This window comes from Symphalangus syndactylus, chromosome 9, assembly GCF_028878055.3.
Source record: "Symphalangus syndactylus isolate Jambi chromosome 9, NHGRI_mSymSyn1-v2.1_pri, whole genome shotgun sequence".
Taxonomy (NCBI): Eukaryota; Metazoa; Chordata; class Mammalia; order Primates; family Hylobatidae; genus Symphalangus; species Symphalangus syndactylus.
In genome coordinates, this window is record NC_072431.2 from 109,540,235 (window position 1) to 109,560,721 (window position 20,487).

The 20,487-nt window shown below is 39.6% G+C and overlaps 1 protein-coding gene across 5 annotated transcripts in view; it reads right to left on the reverse strand.

Moving 5' to 3' along the window:
• Positions 1-20,487, reverse strand: part of UNC13B (unc-13 homolog B) — a 247,584-nt gene that overhangs the window by 87,101 nt on the left and 139,996 nt on the right. For 4 of the 5 annotated variants that reach the window (XM_055293824.2, XM_055293823.2, XM_055293821.2 and 1 more), the window contains 2 exons: positions 7,290-7,604; positions 4,109-4,199 (listed from right to left, as the gene is read on the reverse strand). In XM_055293824.2, coding sequence (XP_055149799.1) covers positions 4,109-4,199; positions 7,290-7,604 — 406 coding nt within the window. Of the gene's footprint in view, positions 1-4,108; positions 4,200-7,289; positions 7,605-9,677; positions 17,934-20,487 lie in introns of all 5 variants that reach the window. The other variant, XM_055293818.2, reaches the window with a different exon arrangement.

A 20,487-nucleotide genomic window follows, 5' to 3' on the forward strand; every position in this document is an offset into this window, starting at 1 on the left:
AACTGTTTTCAGCTAGTCTTTTTGAGAGACTCTGAATTATCATACTTCTGAAAAAGAAAAGGCCATAACTTAAACTGTGTCTTCTCCAATATATTCTTATTTTTCTAATTCAGAGCTTTCCTTTTATCTGAATAAGGCTAATTACTTTGCTCTATAGGAAGAATTACAAGACTCTTACTTTTAAAAAACTTAGAAATAAAAAATCAGTAAGTATTATGACATTCATTCCATAAACGTTCATTTTAAATGCTTGTTTAGGCCAGGCGTGGTGGCTCATGCCTGTAATCCCAGCATTTTGGGAGGCTGAGCCAGGTGGATCACTTGAGATCAGGAGTTTGAGACCAGCCTGGCCAACATGGTAAAACACCATCTCTACTAAAAATTAAAAAAAAAAAAAAAAAAAAATTAGCCAGGCATGTAGTCCCAGCTACTAGGGCAGCTGAGACATGAGAACTGCTTGAACCTGGGAGGTGGATATTACAGTGAGCCAAGATCACACCACTGCATTCCAGCCTGGGCAGCAGAGTGAGGCTCCATCTTAAAAAGAAAAAAAAAAAAAAAAAAAAAAAAGCTTGTTTAGCCAGATGCAGTGGCTCACACCTATAATCCCTGCAATTTAGGAGGCTGAGATAGGAGGATCGCTTGAGCTCAGAAGTTCAAAACCAGCCTGAGCAACACAGTGAAATTCCATCTCTACAAAGCATTAAAAAAAATTAGCTGGGTGTGGTAGTATGTACCTGTAGTCCTAGCTACAAGGGAGGCTGAGGTGGGAGGATCGCTTGAGCCAAGGAGGTTGAGGCTGCGGTGAGCTATGATCATGCCACTGCACTCTAGCCTAAGCCACAGAGTGAGACCCTGTCTCAATAAATAAATAAACAAACATTTGTTTGCCTCACGTCAGTCTATATCAACGGACTCCCAGTGTTTGCAATTAGGCAGCCCTATCCATGGAAAATTTTTTAGCATGAACCTCTCAACATATGTATATTTATTCATTTAAAAATTATATAGATGTATAACTTTACTAATATACATTATAAAAATTAAAATGTGAAAAGCATAACAAACTTAAAAATGTTTTAATGTTTATTAACAAAAAATTTTTTTGCTGTAACTAAAAATATTCACAGTGATACTTTTTTTAAAACAATGTGATATATGTGCCTATTTCCTAAATCTCATTTTAATATTTTGTTATAGAATGACTTTAAGGTCTGATTGTACACTCAATTACTTCAATACATGGTTTTCATAGCTGTCACAGCTGAAAAAGATAATGATATATCAAATTTAATGAAAGAAGAGCAATTGCTTCCAACATACTAATTATTCAGAGATTTTGTTAAACTTTGGCTAGTAATTTTTCCTCTTCTCTGATGTCAGCTGTTCTTGCAAAATCGTGAGAAATATTTTCATATTTTTAACAAGTTCAAAACTCATTGGAAATTTTCATTAGAAATATTTTTAATATGTTAATAGTCTCTTTCCAAGATTTTAAAGCATGCAGTTATGAGTTTTTATCAGTAACATTGTTTCTGATAAAAGAACACACACACACACACACACACACACACATATATATACAAATAGTAGCATTTTCAAATATCTGTATTCAAAATACCTTTTCCAAGCAGCTATCTTTTCAATAAGTACTAAAACATTATGTTCTCCCTGAAGGGTCAAATTAAGAGTGCTCATATGAAGCCAGAACAATTTGAGCACCAAAATAAATGACAGTAATGGATTATAACTCATGTAATAAATTAGAAATGTAAGAGTCATAATGCAATATTGACATAAATAAATTAATGAGAGAAAAGAGAAATCTCTTCCTAAAAATAGAGTGCCAACTAATTAATTAATATAGAAAGAATAATAGAAACAGAAAGTTACCAATTGGCAACCATCATTAGTGGTGGTAGATTCAGATAGGAGACGGTTACTTAGCTGGTAGGTAGAGATTTGATAAGGAACAAGATACCAGCATATCTTGAGAGTACTGCACCACAAGGCACTTAACAATCACAAAGGGAAAAATGGTACCTTGACAGTGGAGAAACCTGGCCAATACAAACTTAACCAACTGATCAAGGCTAACATTATAAATGGTAGGACACATTGACATCAGGTACTTTCTGATGCAATGCTCTGAAAAGAGCACAGCATCATTTTTTGTGTGTAATTCCTGCCGTGGAAGGATGGCCTCAGTCCGGACATGAGGAAACATTGAATGGACCCAAAATGAAGAACATGCTACAAAATGAAAAGCCTATATAATTTAAAACTGCTAAGGATGGGAAACACTGAAGGAAGCTAAAGAGATATCACAACTAAATGCAATGTGTCATCCTGGATTGGATTCTGGATTAGAAAGGAAAAAGGGACATTGTCGGGATGGTTGGCAAAATATGGATAGGGTCTTGATAATAGTGTTGGTATTGTTGTTTGGCAGATTTGAATGGTTGTATCATGGTTATACAGGACAATAGCCTTGTTTATAGGGAAATATAAAGGAAGATTTAGGAATGACAGAATATCATGTCTCCAATTTTCTCTCAAATGATTCAGAAAAAGATTGATCATAATAGAGGGAAGGCAATGAAGTAAATGTGAAATGTGAATAGTTGGAACATCGGGGTGAGGAGACATAGTAGTTCTTTACTGTTTTTGCAACTTTTCCTTAAGTTTGAAATTGCTTCAAAATAAATTAATTTTTAAAATATATGTGCACATATGTGAGCATGATTGTGCTTTTAATATCTGCCAGATATTATACTACTGACAGCCAATTGTCATTAAACATGTAACTTCAATAAATCAGTATATCAAAAAGATACCTGCACCCATATGTTTATTACAGCACTATTCACAGTAGCAAAAATATTATGGGCTAAGTATAGTGGCTCACACCTGTACTCTCAGCACTTTGGAAAGCCAAAGTGGGAGGATCGCTTGAGGCCAGGAGTTCAAGACCAGCCTGGGCAATACAGCAAGACCCTGCATCTACAAAAAAAAAAAACAATTTTTTTTTTTTTAATTAGCCAGGCATGGTGGTGCATGCCTGTAGACCCAGCTACTAAAGAGGCACAGGTAGGAGGATTGGTTGAGCCTAGGAGTTCAAAGCTGCAGTGATCACACCACTGCACTCCAGCTGGGCAAAAGAGCAAGACCCCAACTCAAAAAAAAAAAAAAAAAAAGGGAAAAAGATATGGAATCAACCTAAGTGTCCATCAACAGATGTTTGGCTTTTAAAAATGTGGTGTGTGTGTATATATATATATATATATATATACACACACACCATGGGATACTGCATGGTCTCACTTATAAGTGGGAGCTAAATAATGTGTACACATGGATTGAGTGTGGAATAATAGACACTGGAGACTTAGAAGAGTGGAAGTGGGTAAGGAAAGAGAAATAACTTAATGGGTATAATGTACACTATTCGGATGATGGCTACACCCAAAGCCCAGACTTCACCACTATGCAACATATCCATGTATCAAAACTGCACTGGTACCTCCTAAATTTATACAGAAAAAAAAAGTACCTTCTGCCTAAAGACTGCCTACCTCCTAACACACAGATAAAGACACTTCAAACTTGTAATGCTGAAAATGAAAAATATTTATCTTTGTTTTTACAATTGTTTTACGTTGTTTCAGATCTTAGTGTGCTGATACTTTGGGACTTAAACTGGCAAATTCCATAGATATTTTTGTACCCTGTTTTGGCCCCTACAGATCAGCCAGTATGAACTGGCTAGGTAAGGGAGACAACTATCCTAAGGGGCTTGAAATCGTTTCTTGCCCTAAACTCACCCTAAACTCAAACAGCTTCAAAGAGACAATGAACAGTACTTGAAAATAAGCATCTAACTTTACGGTCAGGCTCTCAGCCCACTAGGTCTATTTGATTTCCATTAATCAGCACAGAAGAAAGCCACTGGCCACTTCCCATCCCTTAAAGCTCTGGCTTAATTGTCATGCATTCCCAGAAGCACACTGTAAGAAGATGACTAATCACTGATTGCTTCTCCAGCACCATATGTCTCCCAATTTCAAAGGAAAAATTGTCCCAACCAGTACTAGAACAGATTTCCTACCTCCTGCAGCTGGAGTCGAACCTTGGTAACTGCTCGGATCCAATGTGCTCTGGCTTGGGTAAATGGTGAAGATGCATTCTCCTCAGGAAAACTTGTAACAGAGAAAAAGTACATTTCTTAAAAATAGCCAAGGCCACAAGGTGACACTGCTCAAGGCAAGACTGCCAAATGTCTAAAATAAAATGGTTTGTACTCATGCCTACACTTATTTAGTGATTCAGGCTACTAAAACAGCATAGTACTTGAATATCCAATGTGAAAACAATTCCTCTCTAAAACGATAACTCCTTTTAGCTTCTCATCTGTTCCCTCTTTTATTTATTTATTTATTTATTTTGAGGCAGGGTCTTACCCTGTTGCCCTGGCTGAAGTGCTGTGGCATGATCACGGCTCACTGCAGCCTTAATCTCCTGGGCTCAGGCAATCCTCCCACCTCAGCCTTCCAAACAGCTGGAACTACAGGTGCATGCCACCACACCCAGCTAATTTCTGTACTTTTTGTAGAAACAGCGTTTCACCATGTTGCCCAGGTTTGTCTTGAACTCCTGAGCACAAGCAATCTGCTCACCTCGGCCTCCCAAAGTGCTGGGATTACAGGCGTGAGCCACTGCGCCTCATCTGTTCCTTCTTTTCCTTCTTTTTTCATGTACCCAATGAGCAGCATAGTACTGAATACTCAATGTGAAAATAATTCATCTCTAAAATGACAATTCCTTTTAGCTTTTCATCTGTTCCCTCTTTTCCTACTCGTTTTTGTCATTTACCCAGTGTGGTAGCTCCCTGGAACGGTCTGGGATCAGGACTCTAGAGGCAATGGCAAGAGCCCTGAGTCAATACGTTGTATAGAAACCATGCAGAGAGGGGTGGAATAAGCCTTTCAACCCCTCTCACTGCACTTCTTAAAACGATCAGTTCCCTTGGGGGTTTTGCACAGCATCCTTAGGGCAGAATTCTGTTCCTGCAAACCCTTCATGCTCTGCTAAGTATTTCAGAAGGCTTACCCATTCCTTTTTACATGAAAAGTGCCAAGAAAGAAAGAAAAAAAAAAACAAAAAAACACAGCCCTTTTACTGCCATGATCTTGTTCCTTGAGCTGCTTCTAGAACAACCTCAGCAAAATAAACAATACCCATAACAAAATACCTTTGAGACAGAAACACTACCTTGCATTAGAACAACTCATTATCCACATTATTAATTAGAATAGTGGTTAATTCTTGGCAACAATGTTTCTCCTTTCTCTCTTTGAGGTCTACAGCCAGTTCAGCAGACAAGTGTCCACCATCTAGACATGTTAAAATACATGGTCGTTTCTGATACCAACTAAATGTGTCAACTGTTCTAAAACATTTGTGGGCACTTCTGGCCAAGGTAGAACTGGGTTTCACTCTCACAGCTAGGACCTGAGAGGACACAACCAGTAGAGGACTCGTGCTGGGCACTTCTGCTTCTCCACCAGGAACTCTGCCCTGATAACAGTGACTGCCAAGTCTAAGGTCTATGGAGAGCCAGAGTCAGTTTTTCAGTGAGTCATCAACCCAATAAGAAGCCTGGTCCACAGCTCACCTCCTGGATGTCCCATCTATTAGATGAGCTACCAGAGATGACTAAAAACCAAAAAAGGGAAGAAGAGAGAAAGTAAGTTAATATCTTCAGAAAGGTTTGCGACTCATCTATTAATCCAGTGGTAAAGCAGAAGCACCAGCCACTCCCTAATTTTTACCATGTAATCCTCTTTCAGTGCTCTGGTGTTTCAGTGAGAGGCTTTATTATTAGATCTTGAAATCTGAAACTCTAAGTCACACCCATCCCTTATCACTCTACCCCAGTGGGCAACTGTCTCCACCAGGGGAAATCTGTCGGGAGACAGTTTTAGTTGTTACAACTGAGGGTTGCAAGGATTGCTACTGGCATCTAGTGTGTAGAGGCCAGTGATGCTATTAAACATCCTATAATATACACAACAAAGAATCATCTGGCCCAAAATGTCACGAGTGCTGAGAATGAGAAGTCTGGCTCTGCTCCAACCTATCAGCTATTCTAACCAATTTAGCTCAGTAATAACATTCAGACTCTGTACTCAGCTTCATTATGAGATGTTAAAGAGGATACATTTTAAATTTTTCTTCCTATGGATACAAATTGGTAGACACATTGCTAGGCCCTGAGGAGGCTGAGGGGTGGGTTAAATCTGACTTCTAGATCAATTCTTTCTTAACTGTATCCTAGGTTTCTCAGCCAGGGAAAAACAAAACAAAGTATTCACCAAAAAAGTTACAACAGAAATCACTGTTATTTTCCAATGGGATTTTCCCTAAGTTCCTCCTAATTGCCTGGTATTTTCAGGCTGATATCTGATCCTCTAGCCCATACCAGCAGAATAGGTATCAGGTCACTGTTCTGAGTACTTCAACACACATACACATATACCTGTACATAAGTACATGCACACACACTGACCCTGACCGACACCTTTGAACAAGTTTGGGCCAGAGGTCAAAGTAGCATTCTTAATAGGTTAAGAAGTCAGCCAAAGTACCCACAACAGCCCCAGTGGATGAAATAACCTGGCTCAAGTCAGTTCCTGACTCAGAGGCTGCCATATACAAGGTCAACTAGTAAGCTATGAACTGCAGACTCAAGAAGTCCTGGTACACTGCAGCTCACTAACTACAAAGAACCCAAGTGCTGGCCGGGTGCAGTGGCACACCCCTGTAATCCCAGCACTTTGGGAGTCTGAGGCAGGTGGATTGCTTGAGCTCAGGAGTTCAAGACCAGCCTGGGCAACATGGTGAAGCCTTGTCTCTACAAAAAATACAATTAGCCAGGTGTGATGGTGCACACCTAGTAGTCCCAGCTACTCAGGAAGCTGAGGTGGGAGAATTGCTTGAGACCAGGCTGTCGAGGCTGCAGTGAGCCAAGATCGTGCCAATCTGGGCAACAGAGTGAGATCCTATCTCAAAAACAAACAAACAGAAACCCAAATATTCTTCAGAGATCTCCAAAATATCTTGGAAAGTACACCATAAATCAAAGGAAGCAATACAGAGTTGAGCCTGGAGGTGTAAACTACCACCATACCCAGCTGCAGGGAAACAAATGACAATCACTTATTTTCAGCAATACCACAGGGCAGGTACTGAGGAAGCCATGTGAGCTCCTCAAGGCAGCTGTTGCCTACCTCTCCTGGGGACCTAGGAAGTGGTCTTTTTGCAGCACCAGATCTGGGGGAGGGTGGGTTGTGGCATCTTCTTTCGTCTCCTTGGGTTCACATGGTGCCTCCTTCTCTGCTTGACCTGTCACCTCCAAGGGTTTCTCTTGTTCTCCAAAACCTGCTTGGCCATCTCTGGACAGGCTGTGAGAGCTGTGGCAAGAATGAATCGAGTCCCTCTCCTGATGGTCGTCATCTTGTTCATGATACTGGTCTAGTTCACTTAGCTGAGAGCTTCCTTGACTCACATTACAGGAGGAGCCATACCTACTGCTGCTGGTGGGGCTATGAGAATGAGAGAAAGACAGATAAGCAAATAAATGCAATCAAGGACCAGGACAAAAGCATGGAGACATTCAGGAAATAATGACTATATCAGTAGCAAGAATCAAATAGGAGGTTCTTGGGAAGAGAGGACCAAACTTCATAATCTAGAAGAATTAGTCTCTATTCAGCAAAAACACAACAGGAAAACAACACGACATGCTGGGTTCTCCAACGACACTTAACCTCAGCTCTGCACTTGACTTTGAAGGATATTTTATCTTAATAGGCGATTTGTGAGTGGGATTAAAAATTATTAAAATGGCCTGTTACTTATTCCTAAAATTCTTTATTCAGTCTTCTAAAGAAGCTTGTCCAGTGGCTGTGATTAATCTTTCTTTAATTTCCACACAGTAAAATGGAATGAATGAATTCCACTCTTTTTCTATTACTTATTACATTGAGGTCATCATTTCTTCCTCTACAATTGTAAATGTGTATGCCTGTACCTTAGGATGAGCAAAGGAGGGCAGACATGTTCCTTCAATTATCATCTCAGTTTCCTCATCTGCAAGATGAGTTAATAGAACCCATTGGAAGATAGAGGCCAGGATCAAGAGATTACACAAATGAATGGTCTCATCAACATAAATGCTACAATGATATCCCTGGCAGCATAGGAAGTGTCCCAAAGATGAACATCTATAACAGAGCTTCTTTCAGGGCAAGGCTCAGTTTTAGAAAGAGTGGACATCGCTTCTCGGCCTTTTGGCTAAGATCAAGTGTAGAAAGAGTGGACAAAGTCCAACTCCAGGAGCTGGGTCAGAGCCGTATTCATGCATATCTGTATCTGAAGACCAGCAAGCCAATCTATTCTCAATCACCTGTATTCCCATATCTAGAAAGTTATGAGAGAAAGCAGTTGTAGCAGAGAATGTGACAGTGGCAAGAAGGGCAGAGTGGTGGAAAGAAGAGCAGTATCTAGAAGTTACTTCCTTGAGTCTTATGGCCCTATCATCCAAGGGCTTCAGGTCTTTTGAAGAATTGTCTTACCACAGAGTCAAGCCTTTAACTAAAGGGCTTGTGTTCACCCTTGGTCAAAGAAGAGAAATCACTGTTATTTTCCAATGGGATTTTCTCTAAAGTTCCTCCTAATTACCTGGTATTTTCAGGCTGATTTCTGATCCTCTAGCCCATGCCAGCAGAATAGGTACCAGGTCACTGTTCTGAGTAGTTCAACACACATACACATATACTTGTACATAAGTACACACACACACACACTGACCCTGACCAACCCCTTTGAACAAGTTTGGGCCAGAGGTCAAGGTAGCATTCTTAATCTGTACTGTATGGTACTGCTTCTTAGAGGAAATAATAGTACCCTCTGCAGATGGATCCTGTACACTGCTCGAGACTGAAGAACTACAGCAAAGGACAGCTCTGAGTTGCTGTGAAGATTTTACTCAAAGCATTTATCAGACATCAGCCTTGAGGGTAGTAAAAGGCAGAGATGATACCCTGGAAGAAACTATGCAAATCTGTATGGAATAGGATATGGGAATACAGACTATCCCAAGGCATCCTTTTCATTTTGTATTTTACTTAATACACTCATTGCCACTGGAGAAAGCATCTTAGAAGACTTGAAAAAACAAAGCAAAATAGGTCTATCCCCATCTCCTACAAGATATAAGTGCCTAAGGCCCAAGGAAGCATCCTAGCCTATATGTAGTTGTTGTTAATATATACCACCAACTACTTACTACCTCTTCCTGCCCTCCTTTCTCCATTTCACCTTATACAAGGCAGAACAAACCAGAATGAGTAAATATCGGGTGCCCAGCCTTTGCTTTAAGCAGGAAGCTCCTTGTTCCAATAAATGAATTACATTTGGCAGAGAGAGAAGAGGAGGAGGAAAGTACCCACACATTGAGTTCTTGTTATTTAACCCCTAATTAACATGAAGCTCGGGTACTAGGAAAGACACAGGAAGGATAAAAAGCAAGCTATGATTAATCTACCACTAAGTCACTTGCATCATAAATGGTCAATTCCTTAAAGCCATTTATGATGCTTGAGTTAAGAACAGGCCTTTTGTTGGTAATGAGCTCCTTGATGTCATTCAGAGTGACTGGCTGCTGTACATTCAAATCAGAGTCAGTACTGGCAGGCACTGCCTCCTCTTCTTGCTTTTCTGGCTGGTGAAATATCTCAGAGACAGTGGAGGGTTCTTCCTCATGTTTCCCTGAAGGACAAGCGGGGCTAGAGAGGTTGCCTTTGGTATCCCAGTGTTCTCCAGATGCTGAGATTTCCTGCTGGTTTCCCCCTTCTCCAGGCCCTGAAAGCCCCTGAGCACAGACCTCTGGCCTGGCCGCCAGCTGCTCAGAGGTCCCAGAGGGCTGAGTGTAGACATTAGCTGGCTGAGCACTGGCCCCAGATATTTGAGAAGACTCCAAAGCTTTGTTAGCCTCACTGGAGTTAAGGTCCTGATCACCGCTAGTAACTAAAACTGGAGGGGAGGATTCTGTAGGCATTGGTTCAGGGCCCCCTTTGTTCTCTTTTGGCCACGGAAATGAAAGATCCACCTTTCCAAATCCTAGTTTTGAATCACTTGCTAGTACACTCCCTTTCCCCTCACTACTTCCCTCAAATAGAGTTGACAACTTCTTAAAACTGGACATTAAACCAGTCTCTGCTGCTCTATTGCCAGAGGGGAGAGATGAGGAAAAGAAAGAGCTCAGTGGTTTCCCATGGTTAGTAGCAGAGGATGGCAAACGAAGCTTTGGCCAAGTGGTCACATTTGGGATCTCAAAACGTGGTCTTGACTGTTCTGTTTCCTGGCGGACTACAGGTGGATCTTTCTGGGCATGAATTATCTCACAACTTTCTTTGGCAGGAAGCGCAGGGTCCTCCAGCAGAGGATGAGAAAAGTGCCCTTCAGTTTCCAGCGTGGTGCTCTGGCTCACACTCGCATCACTGAACAGCGTAGTATCAGTTTCTAGTGAACTGGCTGGATGCAGCTCCAGTAAGTCTTGGTTTGCGGAGGCAGTTTGAATAGCTGGCTCTGACTCAAGAGGAAGAGATGGCTGAATTGGAGGTGGAAGCTCTTCGGCAACGCAGGTAGGATCTGGATGCAACTGTGTTGGCAGCGCAAAGTTCTCTGCTTCTAACGATGCCTCTGTGTCTGTAGCTTGCAATATCCCCATGTCTCCTTCATCACTCAGAGACAATACTCCTTGCCCAGTATCATCACCTGAGAAAGATGATGTATTAATTGTTTCAGAACGTTGAGGTTCCAGAATATTTTCAGGAGTATTATTGTCTTCCATTTTGCTTGTTAGTTTAGCATCATCTGTCAAGATATCTGATTCTGGCTTTGCACTAACCACAGTCATTCTACAGTCACTGAGAGTAGATTCTGAACTGGGTGCTGTAAAGGCAGCTTCTCTCCTTTCTGGAGGTACTGATCCTACAGCATCTCTGGAACCACCATTTTGAAGCCATGAAGTAGCTGGGAGAGATGATTCTTGTTTGTATGGCTCTGGCTTGGGACTTTTGAAAATTCCAAATAATTCACCTTTGAGGGGCTGAGATGATACATCAGAAGCAAGAGAGAAAAAGGAGTTTTTCTTTGGAGATTTAGGAGAGGAGAAAAGTCCAGAGAGTGTTTTGGGAGGTTCAATTAAGCTCCCAGAGAAAGATTTCACTTTGGTGACAAACCCTGAAAGCATGTCTGCTGAAGAGCCTAATGCAAATTTGTCTTCCTCTTTATCTGCATCTTGGTTTTGAAGTTTCCCTGCACACCCTGGCTCTGGAGAGGAAGAGGCTGGCTCCAGGATCTGTGGTAGGACCTCATCAGGGGCCTTTTCTAATGGCAAGTTCACTGGGTCAGTAGTAAATTTCTCATTTTGGTGGCAGTTAGTACAAGTGTCTAAATCACTGAATTTTTCAATTAACTGTTCAGCATGTGAAAAAGAGTTGGACAGTGAGTCACTGGGGAAGGCTTTGTGGTTGAAAGCCTCTTCTTCATGGGGAGCTATCCCAAGGTTCTCTGGGCCAATGAGGAATGTTTCAGCCTGTGCCTGAAACTCTGGTGAAGGAAGAATAATGTCTTTTTGCAACTCATTCATCCGGAAATCCACTGATGTCCCTGGTACAATATTGGAACTTAGTTTTTCCTGAAAGTCCTTCTCTACACTGAGCTCATCTGCAAGGGAGGTAAACTCAATGGTGTTGTTAATGGAAATACAAGGCGCCATTTGCTGTTCACGAACTACTTCTTGGGCTATGCTATCTCTATGACCACTGGAACTTTCTCTGGTCATTGTGCTACCACTGTCTACAAAAACATTTGTCTTCTTACAGGGCTGGGAGGTCACTGGAACAACAGTTGAAATGCTTTGTTTTTCCCCAGAGGTCTCCTTTTTTTGATCCAAAAAGGACAAGCTGAAGAAACTAAAAGTAGAGCTACTATGAGAGGCATCCTTCTTAATGCTTGAGCTAGCAGTGGAAAAAAAGGAAGGAAGTGTGAATAGCCCTTCTGCTTGAGATTTGGCTCTTGGTAGAGTAGCAGAGGCTCTGTTCTCAGATTTTTCAGATCCAGTCAGAAAAGAAAATATACTCTTTTTGGTTGATAACTCTGGTTGAGATGAAGATGTTGTAGCCATGGAGAAACTCCAGTCTTTGTCAGAAAAATGATCTTGTTCATTTGAATTTCTTTTGCTCATGGTATCAAAGGATATTTCATTACTTTTTGAAACTTCTGTCACTGTAGTCACACCACTAGTTTCTGCTGAAGACTCCCTGGAAGACTCTTTGAGACTACTTGTTGAAAAAGATGAATTAGGTGACTGCTGGATTAGATGGTCTCTGAATGGTACCTCTTTTTCAGTCAAATCATTACCCTGGATCCCTCTAGTTGATGGTTCCTTTAACCTACTGTCATCGATATTAGTCTGTTTGTTCAGTCTTCTAACTCTAGCCTTCCCTTTAGAGGAAACTGGTGCAGCAGGAAAGTTCCCAGCACCCTGGCTAGCTAGCTCCATAGGAGTAGGACTTGACCTGACCTCATCATTATTAGTCATTGAAGAAACAGACATATTTTCATTTGTCTGTATAGGAGATACATTGGCTTTAAAGAAATCCCCAAGGGTACCCCAAAAATTTGAAACACCAGAAGATTCTTTCTTTTCTTGAGGTGATATCTTGACATTTGTATCACCAGTGTTTTCTAAGTTCGGTGATCCTTCTTTATTCACCTGAGTCTTAAAAAGATTCAAAAATCCAGATGACTGTTTTTCATTTGCTGTCATACTAACTGACGATTCTTCTCGACTGAAGAGTTTCAATGCACTTTTAAATAAGGTTTTATCAGACTCTTTGGATGACTGGTCCTGGGGAAGCTCACAATTCTCATGCTCATCCCCACTAGGCTGAGGTGCAGGAGAAACTGAAATAGAGTCCATTGTAATGATTTCGTCATCTTTTACACCTGATTTAGCCTGAGGAGTTGTTTGGCTTACCTGGAAACCAGATTTTAACAAACTTTGCTTTTTCACATGGATGTTTTTATTTGAAGAGAATTCTTGCCTTACATTTTTGGTCAATTCTGGATGCCGAACATTGGATACTATCTGTCTTTCTGAATCCTTAAGAAGACTTTTTTCCACATTTGGGGAGTTACTCTCTAATTGCTTACTCACGATTAATGACTGAAAGCCATCATTTGTGAGCTCTGCTAAATCTGACTGCTGATTCACTTTCTGCATGGCCAAAGACTCTAAGGATTCACTCTTATCAAACTTCAAAGTACTTTCAACTGAGGCACCCAAAACAGAAAATACTGAAGTTACTTTGTTCACTAATGATGTCTCTTCTGCTTGTTGTGAGAATTTAGTCATATTTTCAGGATGAAACAAAGTGGTAACTTCTTCAACAGAAGACTGAGGCCAATGGAAACTGGAAAGGTGAACTGATGAATCTTTAGCTAGAGGCTGGTTTTTATCTCTTTCTATAATTTGATCTCTGCTTAAGACATGATTACTAATAGTTCGGGGCTGATTTCTGAGATCTAATGTACATTCAGGGTCTTCAGAACCACATGGCTTTTCTTTGAAAGATCTAAAATCTCCTTTAAACTTTTGACGATTATAGCCTGAAAAATCTAGTGGCTGATCGCTTTGGTCATAACTTGACTCTTTAAGTACTTGTGAAAAGCTTTCTAAATTTAGATACAATGGTTCCTCACTTCTTGGCAAAGCTAAAGATAAATCAAGAGGGTCATCAATTGGTTCCTCTTCAACATACCACAATATTTCATCTTCCTTATCAAGTACTTTAAAACTACAGGCAGAAATAATGCTGTCATCCAACATAATACTTGATAGACCATTTGTCTCTAAATCACAATCCAAATACTCTTGATAAGAGTCAGGTATAAATAAATATGCATACTGCCCAGTAGAATCAGTGAGAAGAGAATAGATATATTGACCATCATGAAACATATAATATCCATAATCCCCATCCTCTGATGGCCACCACACTCCATGTTCAAGACATGACAACCATTCCTGGTACTCATAACCAAAACTTGAAAAAATAAAGTTTTCATCCATTCTTAATGATTCTTGATCAACTATGGGGCATGTAGTCTTTTCATGATCTGATGAAGAACTTAAGTCAATGGGTAATTCTTCTAGTGAATTATTAGCCTCATTAATTGGAAGAGGACCAGAGTTTCCATATAACAAGTTAGCTGCCCACACATCACCTCTTAATAAGTAATCTTCATTAAATGCTAACTGATTGAATGATTCATATGGTAAGTCACACCAAATGACACTGTTTGGATTTGTTCTCCACTCCAAGATATTTGCATTTTGATCTTTTTGGCAAAAATTTATCACTGAGTTTTCTGAGTCAAGCCACAAGAAAGCATCAGCTGATGGAAATCTATTTTGATTTAACATATAATAAAGTGGCTGAAGTTTTCTGGAATTTTTAGACAAATCTTTTATGTCAGAGTCCCATTCAAAACAGAAAGGATTGTTCATCTCTTCAAAAGCCTGATAGTTGCTTGATTTATTGAGAATGTTAGTATTTAGTACAGGTGAATTTAACTTGTTTGAATTTTCATGTAGTGTTGCCTCAAGAATATGGTTTGGAGTTTGCCTCTTAGCCGTAGATTTCTCCAAAAAACCTAGCTGAGCACTTGGAGCACAGTGAAGTACAATGTTCTCGGAGGAGGCGTGATGCTTTTCACTTTGCTGGTTTTTCTCTGTAGGGGAACAATGATGATTATCACCCCCAGCATCAGATAATGGTATGTTTTCTTTAGGTAATAAGGAGGCTTCTATGAAGCTAGAAGTTTCATGTTTTTCAACACGCTTCTTCAGATTCTCAGAAGTCACGCATGAAGTAGCAGGGACCTCATCCAAGGATAAATGCTTATCTCCATTCAAACTCTTCATGTTGCCTAAAGACATGAACTTTGCTTCCTCTGGTTTATGATCAGTCATACTGCTATTTGATAGCAGGTTAAATATTCCAGAGATTAAACCTGGAGTATTATTCTTGTGACAGGAGTCATCATTTTTCAAATTTAATTCTTGACTAGACAAATTTTCAGCAGAAGAAAACCTATTAAACAGGCCAGAAAGGAAGCTTCCTTGGGCTTTTTTCTTGGAAGTCTTATCTATAACCTTATCTTCATTAATTTCATTAACCAAAGTGGATTTGGAAGTGGTAGAAATACACTCTAATGAAGAGCCTGATGCTACTGAAGATGCTGCTTGTATAAGATTCTTACCTTCTCCTAAAGGATCTGAAGTTATATGTTCTTTGGGCACAACCCCAGGGATGGCTAAGCCATCTCTTTCGAAATTCTCTCCTGCTGTGTGGTCACTTGGATTTAATTCCTCTATACACCCAAATTTCTCCAGATCATTATTAATATTTGTAACTGAATCAGACTTTATTATATTAAATTTGGCATCTTCAGGACTATTTATTTGGTCATTCTGATTAAATTCTTCTGTACTGTCAAATTTCCCTAGATTATCATGAATATTTGGAGTGGAACTAGATTTTATTGAACTAAGTTTGGCATCTTCAGGATAATTTACTTGGTCATTCTTATTAAATTTTTTTGTACTGTCAAACTTCTCTAGATCATCATGAATATTTGGAACTGAACTAGATTTTATTGAATTAAGTTTGGCATCTTCAGGACAATTTATTTGGTCATTCTTTTTAAATTCCTCTCTACTGTCAAATTTTCCTAGATCACTATGAATATTTGGAACAGAACTAGATTTTATTGAACTATGTTTGGTATCTTCATGGCAATTTTTTTTGCTCTCCTTATCAGTGGTTACTGCTGAGCCATGTAAACTCTGGTCATTAACAGTAACCTTGCTGTCAGTGAAAGAAAATTTAAACAAAGGAAAAATGCTTCCTTTCTCTTTTAACTCCTGTTGCTTTTCAGAATGACCAAGACCTCTAAAAAATGGAAGATTTAGTTTTCCACTAAAGGAAAAGGAACGACCATCTTTCTTAGAGCCCCTTTCTAATCCATCTTCCTCCATCTGGTGAATTTTCACAGATTCTGACAAACTTTCCTTTGAACAAGTCTCAGGGGAAGTGAGCAAAAACTGGCTAAATGATTTTCTGAGTGGCTCAAGGAAATCATCATTACCAGTAACTTTGTCCTCCTCTAATGGCTTTGAAGATACCTCTTTATTTGCAGTTCTACTGCCAGCTATACAAGGATGTCCTGGAGTATCTTTGGCACATATTTTTTGTTGATCTGGTAACAGAGACAGATCTATACAGGGTTTTCCTTCCAATAGACTCTCAATATCATCATTTTTACTTGCAGAACTAACTAAGTTTGAAGGTTCACTGGTTACTTGGGAGGACAATAAATTCTCACTTGTGGGCATCTGGAACCAGCCTACAGTTTCTTCATCACTCCTATTTAAAGCAATGATGCTACTACTGTGATTGTCAAGAGTGCTTTCCCTTTTATTTAACTCCAAACCACACTCAACAAAGCTTTCTTTTCTTGGTGGCTTACTCTGGTCATCATCTTTTTTTGTTTCCTCCTTTTCTGAAAAGATCTTCAATGGATTTAACCTGCTGAAAACCGACTTTATAACTGAACTCTGATTCTGTGGAGCCAAGTCCTTTGCAATACTTTCTGTTGTATTCTGAAAGTATAAACTCCCAGTTTTATTACCCATGTGCTCATTTTCAGAGGTTTTTCCATGTCTGCCTATATTCACATTATCATCTCTTTGACAGGATAATGGAGATTGCATGGAAAGATCCTTCTCCAATACCGCCATGGCTCTGGGTTTAGATTCCGAATTAATTGCCTCTATTTGATTAAGAGTTTCTGTTTTTTCTGGGACTAAGGAAACCAACTTTTCTACAGAGTTTGTTAGATGCTTTGTGCCTGAACCCACTTTTTCTGTGAGTGAACTAAACAAAGAACCAACAGAACATTTTACTCCAGTCAACTCAGGGAAAGAGATGGCCATGTCCTTGTCATTCTTGACAATAGTTAAAGGTGGTATTTGATCCCCAGGCATTCTCTGTTCTGCATCAACAGTACTATTTGGTTTATGTGATTTTTTAGTTTTTGAAAGTGAACCAAATCTATTAATCTCCTCTTCCTTCTCTGCTAAATATTCTGACACCGTTTCTAACAAACACTGAAGCTCATCCATTGTATCAATATGGTCCTCCTTGGGCTCCTCAATAGAGGAAGGGGTTATCTCTTCTATAGAGCACCCAGACAGATCTCCAAGTGTTTTTGCATCACAATTCATCCTTTGTAATGGCAATGCTGAATTTGCTACATAATATTCTTCAGGAAAATCTCCAATATGGTGGACATTGGATGAATGCCATGTTGGTGACTGTAAATTTTCCTGCTTATCAGAAATGGGGGAATCCAGAAGTTCATCAGAAGTACTACTAGTAGAATCTTCAAGAATATCTAATGAGGTAAAATTAGTGACATGCTGGTTTGAGCCAGATGACTTTTCACAGTGCCTTAAACAACTGGACAGATCATAATCATGACTTTCCAACTTAATGCACTGCATGCCACTCTTAACCACAAATCCATTTTTGTAGGGGTACAAAACTGGGTACCCCATATTTTGTTTATTTTCAGTATGGCAAAGGATACAATTTTCAGTATTAGAATATGTACTTTTGTAGTTAGTCTTAGTTTCAGATCTCTCATCATATTGCCTTCTTTCACCGTCTTCAAAATGATTGTATAAGGGTTTCTTTTTTCTTCTTCTATCTAGTGTATCATATTTCTGAGGATATCTGGAGAAAACAGATGTTTCAACCTTAAACTCAGTAGAGAATTCTGTTTGTTGGCTCTGAAGTGGTATCTTTTTCCTGTTCTTATACTTTGGTCGTTTTTGTTGGCTGTAGTATTCATCAGCTTTTGAAAGGGTTCTAATTTCTTTTACCTCTGCTTCCTTCAAGTTTATGTTATTATTTTCTAGAAACTCTTGTGATATTTTCCCCTCTATCTCCTTATGTATACCTTCTTGCTCTTCATAGTCAACATCAGAGAAGGCTGAAATAATCCTAATTTTTTCATCTTTAGCCTGTGACCCTTGTCTGACGTGAAGGGATAAAATTGGAGGAACAATAAAGCAAAGAAAAAGGAAGAGACAGGGAAAAGGAAGAAAGAAGTTATAAGACTTAATACATGTTCAATGAGAAGACTAGAACAATAAAATTGCCAATGTGATAAAAAGCATTCAGACTAAAAAAATATGAAAAGGAAATCCACATGTTCTTAAATATTATATCAATGTAGTCAAAAAGTTTATTCCATATCAGAAAAAGAACAGCTATAATATCAATTTTTAAATACTTCAATTTGCAATCATTTTTCATTGGTGAGCTTTTTAGAATTCTTTTATTTTTCTAAGAAACAAATGAAAAAATTAAACATGTTGTACCAATATCTAGAATGTATTTGCAATATTAAAGTATACCAGCAAAATACATCAAGGGATTTCAAGAAAACGAAATTTGCTGATAAATTTTTAGTCTAAAAAGAAGCCAAGCTGTTAACTTTCTGAAAGTTATATTTGAGGATGTGTAGCCAAGAATATAGTCAAACATATTTCTTTTAATAAGAAAAAAATACATATAAAACAATTTTTTACCATCAGCAGAAGTCAAACTGTGTTATACTACAAAAAAGAACAAATTATTTAAGGCATTATGATTTTTTTTTGAGACGCAGTTTCGCTCTTGTTGCCCAGGCTGGAGTGCAATGGCATGATCTCAGCTCACTGCAACCTCCACCTCCTGGGTTCAAGCAATTCTCCTGCCTCAGCCTCCCAAGTAGCTGAGACTACAGGCGCCCACGACTAGGCCCAGCTAATTTTTGTATTTTTAGTAGAGATGGGTTTTCACCATGTTGGCCAGGCTAGTCTCGAACTCCTGACCTCAGGTGATCCACCCGCCTCAGCCTCCCAAACTACTGGAATTACAGGCGTGAGCCACCGCGCCCAGCCTAAGGCATTATAATTTGTTGTTTGTGAAATCTAAAGGCTATATGCATTGAGGATCACAGTGAAAAGAAAATCTTTCCCTATACTGATTATAGTAGCAGAAGCTACATGTCCAACTTAAAACAATGAATCCTGAAGACAGCCTGACCTTTCTTTCACTTAGGTTAAAGACTGCCTTCTTCTGTGTACCAAGGTAGGGATGGGGAAAGAACCTACAGGCTAGGAGCTTATTAGTTCAGTGTGTTCTTTATAGATATAACATCCAAAAGCATTCATTTAGGAAACAGAAGCAAGATCAGAGCAGACACTTAGTCACTAAAAATCTTCCAGAAGGCCAGGTGCAGTGGCTCACACCTGTAATCCAAGCACTTTGGGAGGCTGAGGCAGGAGGATCACATGAGCCCAGGAATTCAAGACCAGCCTGAGCAACAACACAAGACCCTGTCTCTAAACTCACCATGTAGCAGTTTGGTGAGGTGGGCAAGAAAAGGAGATCATCCTATGGTCTGGTGAATTTTTTATTGATTGACTGAGACAGAGTCTTGCTCTGTCATCCAGACTGGAGTGCGGTGGTGCAATCTTGGCATACTAGAGCTTCGACCTCCCAGACTCAAGCAATCTCTCCCAACTCAGCCTCCCAAGTAGCTAGGACTACAGGCATGTGCCACCACGTCCAGCTAATTTTGCTTATTTTTTGTAGAGATGAGGTTTCACTATGTTTCTCAGGCTGGTCTCAAGCTCTTGGACTCAAGTGATCCTCCCGCCTTGGCCTCCCAATGTGCTGGGATTATAGGCATCAGCCACTGCACCTAGCCAGTCTAGTGAATTTTAGAAACTAAAAGGATAAGCTAAATTGGAATGATTTCTTGAAAACTAACCTCCAATCAATAAAATAATTGATTCAGGCAAGGATCAATGGATGCTAAGATCATTGAGTAAAAGACTACTGGGGAAACAGAGTATTGATACAGTCTCAGGTATCACTCCAGATATTATTAATTACAAAGGAGAGGAGGAAACTTTACACTGGAGAAATACGGCATATACCAAATTTTTTAACCATGAGATCAAACTAAACATTACCAATAATAAGACAAAGTATGTGCTTCCTGAATGCATGTGAAGGAAACATCCAGCATTTTTGCCAAAAATGTTTAACCTGATTCTAAACATGAAGAAACAATCAGACAAAAACCAAACTAAGGGGCATTCTCAAAACAACTGGCCTGCACTCTTCAAAAAAAAGATGTGTCTTAGGCCAGGCATGGCAGCTCACACCTGTAATTCCATTTGGGAAGCAGAGGAAGGCGTATCGTTTGAGGCCAGGAGATGGAGACCAGCTT